Source organism: Hippocampus comes, unplaced genomic scaffold, assembly GCF_001891065.2.
Source record: "Hippocampus comes isolate QL1 unplaced genomic scaffold, H_comes_QL1_v1.1 scaffold46, whole genome shotgun sequence".
Classification (NCBI taxonomy): domain Eukaryota; kingdom Metazoa; phylum Chordata; class Actinopteri; order Syngnathiformes; family Syngnathidae; genus Hippocampus; species Hippocampus comes.
Window position 1 is genome coordinate 310,297 of NW_017805780.1, and position 8,004 is coordinate 318,300.

General features: G+C 47.7%; 2 protein-coding genes across 6 annotated transcripts in view; both read right to left on the reverse strand.

Annotated features, from left to right (window-relative positions):
* Nucleotides 1–2,886, reverse strand: LOC109524753 (dual specificity protein phosphatase 8). The gene is made up of 5 exons (XM_019884842.1): nt 2,753–2,886; nt 2,234–2,328; nt 1,941–2,100; nt 1,741–1,864; nt 1–1,052 (listed from the first exon to the last, which is right to left on the reverse strand). Exons 2-5 carry the CDS (start codon nt 2,324–2,326, stop codon nt 245–247), a joined length of 1,185 nt encoding a protein of 394 aa, XP_019740401.1. The 5' UTR covers nt 2,327–2,328; nt 2,753–2,886; the 3' UTR covers nt 1–244.
* A 917-nt stretch (nt 2,887–3,803) lies between these two features.
* ap2a1 (adaptor related protein complex 2 subunit alpha 1) overlaps nt 3,804–8,004 on the reverse strand; it is an 18,162-nt gene continuing 13,961 nt past the window's right edge. For all 5 annotated transcript variants that reach the window (XM_019884826.1, XM_019884827.1, XM_019884825.1 and 2 more), the window contains 6 exons: nt 7,557–7,646; nt 7,211–7,334; nt 6,791–6,907; nt 6,639–6,708; nt 6,341–6,475; nt 3,804–5,641 (listed from right to left, as the gene is read on the reverse strand). In XM_019884826.1, coding sequence (XP_019740385.1) covers nt 5,564–5,641; nt 6,341–6,475; nt 6,639–6,708; nt 6,791–6,907; nt 7,211–7,334; nt 7,557–7,646 — 614 coding nt within the window. In that variant the 3' untranslated portion in view covers nt 3,804–5,563. The remainder of the gene's footprint in view (nt 5,642–6,340; nt 6,476–6,638; nt 6,709–6,790; nt 6,908–7,210; nt 7,335–7,556; nt 7,647–8,004) is intronic.

Sequence of the window (8,004 nt, forward strand, 5' to 3'; positions counted from 1 at the left end):
TGGTTGAAATTCACTCTTTAATCAGTCAATACTGTACAATTCAGGACAAAGCGACAATGACTTAAAAATGACGGCATCTTACAAACGACAAGACGACCGGGCCAAAACAAGCGGAGAAGTGGCGCATCAATCTGTCATTCCCGCAATAAATAACAAAATAAACAAGGAGCTGGCTGCAGACCGCCGGTGTACCTCACATACGGCGTCATTCCTTTGGAGAAACATGCACGCAAGATGACTCGGCTCAGCACCTGTATGGCAAAGCGGGTTGCCCCATCTTGACAGGGTGGGCAAAAACCCCGCCAAGCAGCACTCTCTCCCCCCAGTCCAGCAGTTTGTTGAGCGTGCAGCTGAGCGGCGAAAGAAGGCCCTGCTCCTTCGCCTCCGAGGTGTGGTGTTTTTCCGGCGAAGGACTCCGCTTCTCCCGCATCTCCCCCGCATGCCTCCGCAAGGTCTTTGCCTCCCGTTTTTTTTCTGCCGCCGCCGCCGCTTCCTCCTCGTGGACACCCCTGGGCAAATCGGGACTGTTGGCTCGCATGCCGTCGCACGTCGCCGAGGGAGGGCCCTTCCCCAAGGGGGTCAAGCAGAGGCTGAGGCTTTTGCGCCTCTCCGAGAGAGAAGGGGAGACCGCAGCTGGGTGTGGTGCGGGCTTTGGTGCTGGTTTAATCAATACACAGGGGCTCGGATCGGGCAGCCCCCAGGGTGTCTGGATTTCCCGCTGGTTGTTATTGTGAGTCCACCGTTTCCCCGACGAGGAAATCTGCCGGTTCCCGTTTGCGTCTGGATTCGAATGTCTCAGCTGACAGAAATTCTCTGGGCACGTTTGCATCTCTTCCGCTGATCTGTCACTCTTGCCGCCGGCCTGATCATTCATTTTGGGAATGGTGGCGCTGCGATTGTTACTGCCGTCCGTGGATGGGAGGCCGTTGTCCGGCGGCCGGCTGGGGAAGTTGTCACTGGAGGCCTGCCGACGCAGGGTGCCCTGGAAGTGCTGCAACTGACCCAGGAAGTTGAAATTCGGCGAAATGGAGGGTCGGCGCTCTTTCACAAACCTGCCGAGCAAGCGGACACGGTGAAGACGGTCAAGCCCAGAGAGACGTCCTTACTGTAACTACAGGCGCGTTCACTAGAGCAGCAGTGTCCAAACTACGGCCCGGGGGCCATTTGCAGCCCGCCATCCATTTTTCAGTGGCCCACGGCATATACTAGAAATGACACGGGCCATGGGGCCAGTTTAAAAAAAAAAAGAGGTTGTCAGAGTGAGAAGGGAGGGTGTAAAAAAAAAACAAAAAAATTGGTGCCACTACTCATCATTGAATCACATTCGGATTCGGGGGTGTTGGCCACCCTAAAATCATGAACAACGTGAAACAATTTGCTGTTTTGTAAAAGTGTTCCAAAGGAAATGTCACAATATAGCATTACTTGCTTGACTGATTTAATTTGTGGAATATGAGTGAAGTGACAAAATCATCACGGCCTTTGGAGTCACATTGCATTTGTGGGGGCGACCATTTTGCAACTTGCTGTGGATTGAAAATGACAACACTTTTGACTTGACTTCCCTCGTAAAAGTTAAAAATAATAAAAAATAACTACCGCAACAATTTTATGTTTTCTGAAAGCTCTTAGTTGAAACAACACCATGCACCGAATTTACAGAAATACTAAACAACCCCCCCCCCCAAAAAAAAAAAGATATAATATTAATGAACTAGGGTGATGTGTAAAATGCTCAACCTGTAGGCGTGGTCCAGATCCATTCCCGAGCTGTACATGATGTAGGCAACGGCCAGGGCCGGAGAGCGAGAGATTCCGGCTGCGCAGTGAACCAGCACCGAGGCACCGGAAGACATCGCTGCGTCTGCATTCATTAGGGATCAAAGTGAGATATCGGCGTCCGAATGACGTCGCGTCTTCTTCGAGTGGCGAGTCCTGACCGATGAAACGTAGAGCCTGAGGGATCCAGGGCAGCAGGTCATCCCACAGGGAGTCATCGATGGGGATGCGGAGGTATCTGGAGCAGGGCAGGAAGGAAGGTCGGGGGCTGCAGCGGCTCACGCTCAGCACGTAGGAGATTCCCAGAGAGGCCAGTCCATCCTGTACACACAATTACACGATCAATCTAGAACACTTGTACAGGCTTTTTCTCAAAGTGAAAGGCGCTCTTTTGAATGAAGTCAGAGGAAACGTATTGCAGGCCGCTCAGTTGCGTCATCGATTGCCTTATTACCTGCGTCACATCGCTCTCTGCTCCCAGGTAGAGCCTTGGCAGGATGATGGACAGAGGAGGACGCTCTGTCTCTCCCTCCATGGACCAGACCATATCTACAACACAATAAACGACACATTCATTTGATTTTATAGATTCTGTGTGTGCGCGCGCGCATATATATATATGCAGTTCCCAATCTCTAATTAGTGAACAGTGTTTGCAGTTTTTCCAAATATGCATTTGAGATGAAAAGAGTAATAATTACATTTATTTGTGTATACATATTTATATAATATATATCTATCTACATTAAACATATATATTTTTTTTCTTATGCATGCATGCATTTCAAAGGCTTTTCTCACTCTTTACCTTTTAATTTAGTGGGTTGTTATTTCCATGTTGCAGTTGAAAGTTCGACACAAACAGCAGCAAGTAAAAGACATTCATGCTGCAAAGAAGCTTTAACATTTTCATAAAGGGGTTGCATTGGGATTGTTTTTCTTCCAAGAGGATATTAGTCATGCAGTTACTTACTGTGATATTTCTTTCTCTAAAAATTGCGTTTTTGTTCCCGTCGGTGTCAGTTGCAGTTCTGCAGATTCTTTCACTCCACGCCAGCGACGTAGCGTTCGTTCTCGATTCTCCTCTAGACTGATTCCAAACTATGAGATCATCCTCCTACCAACAATAAACCTTGAGCGGTGATGTCATTTTCAGCCAATCCGCATCGCGCTGGACATCCACAGGCGCAGGCGCACAAAAGTGATACGCCCCCCACCCCCCACCACCCCTTTCTCCGAACAGGGATGCCTGCCGAGAGGAAAGTGGGCGGAGCGTGGCAGACTGGTCAGTGCTGCCTCATCACCGCCACTCCGACGTCGATATGCAAATAAGGGCGGCCTTGTGCATTTTCCACCACTCGGCCAATTGTGTTCGAATCAGATGACCGCGGAAATTGCACACATTGCTCATTGCATTGACCGGTACTTTTGTGCCGCTCAGCAACTGCGCACACGCGTCCACAAAGGCAGAATGTATTCTCACGCGAGCTCATCAAATTCACGGATTCAAAATTGAACTGGAGAAAGGATATTCAAAGCGATACATTTATAATTAAAAAAAATGCAATTGCAGCTTGCGATCACAGCTGTTGCTTAGATATTGTCATCATTCCAAGTTTGTTTCATGTCCAAGTCATCAATGGCAATTGTAAAGAAGCTAGGCGGGGTTTTTCCTTTTCACCAACTCACAAACTCTGGTCTCGACTTTATTTCGTTCATGTTCGCGCCCGTTATTGCTGTTGCTCATCATACACGCACGTGCGCGCGCGTTTTAACAGGTCGCTCGCGGGAGGTTCGGTGCTTGAAAAGTAGCGCTCGGGTCAAAAAAGGTTGGGCTCCCCCTGCTGTCCGTAGCCGCGAATCACCACAAATGAAGAGTTGCCTTCCTAAATACGGGCTTTTCATGCATCTGAATGTCTGCCCGCTTTTGATCTATTGTTGTTTGCAGCTCCTTGACATTCTGTTTCCTAGGACACAATGATGTCATCGCTGTAAGAGCGCAACAGTGAACACATGAAGCGTCATTTTCGATATATGGCATAGTTTTACTTTCACATTTTTCATTACAGAGTAAATCTTAATTCTAACACAGGTAGTGGACATTTTTTTCTTTTTTTTTTTTTAAACATCAATACATGAGGCTGCATTAGCTAGTGGATACTGCAAAGACACGCACACACAAACACACGCTCACAGAATGACACCCCCCCACCCCAAAAAAAAAAAAAAATTTAAAAAAGGATGGACGCGGCTTTCCACTCCAATATTTTGTGATTTCTCTGCAGCCGCATCTTGTCATGTGACGATGTCTCCAAAATGTCGAAAGGATTTCTTCTTATCTGCTTCCAGCCTTGTTCAAATTCTCATACAAACGGGATCCGCTGTCATTATGATGGACAACTCTATTTAGTCTTCCACAATGTCGCTACCGCTCGGGTGTGCGAGGGGAAGCCCAAGAAAGAATATCAAAGCTGTGGATATATGTGACCGAAATATTTGGACGTGCATGGATTCACGATGCTAGAAGACAAGGGGCCCCTGATTCCTGACTGTTTGTGTTGCACTTATTGCGGCAGCGCATGCCTTCATGGAGAGAATGTTCCGAATGTACTTTGGAGCGGTACATCAAATCAATATCGGCGTACTTGAGGACCGTTTTATCTGATGGCCAAAAGACAGCATTTGAATATAGTATCCTAGGAAATGAAGCTTTAAAAAAAACTGGAGAAGGCATGTCTCAAAAAGACAATTAGGTCTCACTTCATAAACAATGTTGAAGGAGGCTTGTCGAGCAGATTTGAATGTTCCAGCTGGACAGCGGCTGAGAGAAGTCCTTCTTACTGTTTCAACTGGGAAAAAGTCGACCCCGTGTCAGTCACCCGCCATCCCGTTTGCTGCCATTGGGCAGCCTGGGCTTGATCATCGAAGCCAATCGCCAGATGGGAATGTCTAGGAAGGCAATCAAGTAAAACACTGTCGCATATTTACAGACACATTAAACAAACAAACAAACCATCTAGGTCATTGAAATGTAGGGTTTACTCCTTAGAGAGGATTCCGCCGATTCACACTAATTGGGTGGGGGGCTCATGCCGGAGGCTCTCACAGAGGATCCCAAAAGCCTTTAAGTGCAATTTCACTGGCCTATGATCATGGGGAATGCTTGAAATGAGAGTGCTGGACCTTCAGGTCTCCCTTCATTATTGGACCCGACGAGGGTCACAAGGAACCGCTTGTGCAATGGGCTGTGTCAATGTGCGTGTGAATGAGACAGGAGAGAATGGGCCTGACGAATACTGTCTCCCATTTGTCTTCGAGGAATGATCTTCCATTTGATCGGAAGAAATCAAACACACACGCACACAAATACGCACACACACTGTACATATAGCATCGGGAATACAGAACAGCCAGGGATAAAGCAGAATAGGACCACAGCACACTGTGGGCTGCACGCACACACGCACACGCACCGTCTTGGTCGCATACACCGGCTACACAGGTAAACACCATAAAGAAAAACGATAATGTAGCATCATGTTAATCAACAAACTGAAGATGAACTTGAATTAGAATAATGACAATAATATGGTCACCGCTGCTAACAGTGACTGCTTTTTCCCTTATGTAGGTTACACCTTGTTGTTGTTGTGTTTTTTTTTGTAATAAAGAACCTTATTGTTGGGAGAGGAGGAAGAGAAATGTGGCTTGAGAGGGAAGGGCTCGCTGGTGGGGGGGGAGGTGGGAGTACTGGTCTTGATAAAGTTCTGGAACTCTGGCCATTCTAGAACTGTTGGGCCAGCAACTCGCAGAGGCGCCTCGACACAGAGTCCTTGCTGCAGCGCAGAGTCAGTCGGTACATCTGCGCACACACAGACATTGGATCTATTCAAATGCAACTGCACAAGCGATGACAATGTAACCCAGAGGTACAAACAATAAAAGTTGTGGACGAAAGCAAGCATACAGTGATCTCTCGCCACTTTGCGCTTCAGGTTTTCAAGGGAGGTTTTCATGCTGATGCGCGAGAGAGAAGATTTCCCTGCATGCCGCGCAAAGAGCTCACGTGAGCGAGAGGCTTTCTACATGGCCACTAAAACAAGGCGCGTGATTGGTTCCCGGCAATGAGAGCACGGGTGGATTGATCTGATTGGCTGTGCATCATCAGCACTTTCTCTTCTTGTCCCGAGACACGCCGGTGACTCTAGTGTTGTGTTAGTTTTGACAAGCTAACTTTTTTTTTGCGGAAGTGATTTTGCCGCCATTGAGGTCCCCACGGAGATGGCGCCATCAAGTGGGACACATTGCTTCCATGGCAGCCTCGACTGGGTCGGGGTCGGGGAGCTTTATTTTGAAGTGACAGACGAAACCGTCAGCTCAATAAGAGGTTTAAGCCTTAAATGTTTTTTTGTTTTTTTAAACAAAGTGCCTTATAAATGTCCTTCCAATTTGGACACCCTCCGATGAATTTGTGGAGTCAACCAATAAAAATAAGATCGACTTTTGAAAAGGCAGAACCGTCATGCTAAACCAATGTTTTACGAACAACTGTAGCTTGTACCTGTGCCTGGGCGTTGGGCTCCAGTCTTAGCAGACAGCCAACCTGCTGACCCTTGGTCTGGATCACTCCAGCAGACACGTAGTTCTCCGGGTTTGGGTCGACATTGTCCAGCAAGGCCGCTCCTAATCCCAGTAGCTACAAGCAAGCATGAAACTTGATGGGTGTGTCTGCTGAAAAACCCGATTCTATCAAAAGTCATTGTAAATATAGTACTTGGGGGGGAGGGAGAATAATACAAACGCGTGGTGTGGAGACAAAGCAACTCTCATAAGGAGGTACAACGACGATATTGCCATACCTTAGCCTTGAGTACTTCTGTGTCCATGCTGTGGTTGGCCTTGAAAATCTTTTGTGCTTCTTGCTGAGGCCTGAGGGTCGCAAAACAAGCAAGCTTTACCCGTCAAGCAAAAGAAAGAGACAAAAAAAAAGACCGACTGGCCCCAAACTCACTGGCTAAGCTGTTTCCAACGCTGGAAAAAATCATTGGAGGACATTTCAGTAGGCTGAAAAAACTTGTTGATGGTGACGGGCAGCTTGAGGGTCAAGTTTTGCAGAGCGCCTCCATATCTGTAAGGCCCCATTCAATAAAGTGCATTTCTGGTCCAACATATTTTCCAAAAAATTAACACGCGGACCCAAAAACGGATGCAGCACAATGCCAATTCGCAGAGTTATTCATTTCTTTCTACTGTAATCTGATTCAAATCGTCTGGGAGTGGCAAGCGGTAACGTGATAGTTATCAACGGCAAAAGTTTTGAAATCAAATCACGGCTCGAGTCTTCACGGAAAGTATTGCGGTCGTACGTGGAGGGACGACTGCCCTTTTCTGACATGGGTTCGCCCACTCCGAATTTGCACTTTGTGCTCACCTGAACTTAATGTTGAGTAGCGGAGCATCGGAAAAGTCAGTCAGACACTCGATGTTGAGGACCTGCTGGATCTGGGCGCCTCCCTCTACCAGTGGTTCGACTGGTTTGGTTTGAACGTTAAGCTGTGGCTTTCTGTCAAGGAACATCAAACAGATGCTGGAAAAGGTGCAAATACGTCATACCACTTTTTTTTTGGGGGGGGGGGGGGGTGTTGAATCCATAAGGAAGATATCTGATATTCAGCCAAGACGCACTGGTTCGCAAAGGCCAAACATGAGGCTGGTGTCCAAATGCAAGCTTTGGCGTTTGCAGCGTCCATCGAGTGTCAAGAGAAAAGAAAGGATATGGGACTGGAGCTCTCCAGGACAGCTGACTGTGGTGGCGAAGCTGGCAAACTGCACCGACGTCTTGTTCCCATAGAACAAGTACATGCGCCCTATGAGAAAGACACAACTTGTTGATGAACAAAGGGCAAAGCTCAGTCAAGAAATCAAGCGGCCTATATTTGGTTTCTGTGTACGACGAGTACAATTACAGAGGGAGTTTGAAGACAAAAGTCGGTCTACATGAGAAAATTGATGTGGGGAATCGGGCCCCATCTTGCGTCTCGAATTTGATTGGCCTCGGGAAAAACAAACAAGCGGACACAGGAGGCGTGACGGACGAGGTGTCCACCGGGGGCATTTCATGGGCATACTTATTGCCGGCATGCTCCTGGGGCTTCGCGTTGACCCGTTCTCTCGGGCTTCAGGAGCTTTCCTGAAACCAACGCAGAATAGGCATCTCCGGGGTGG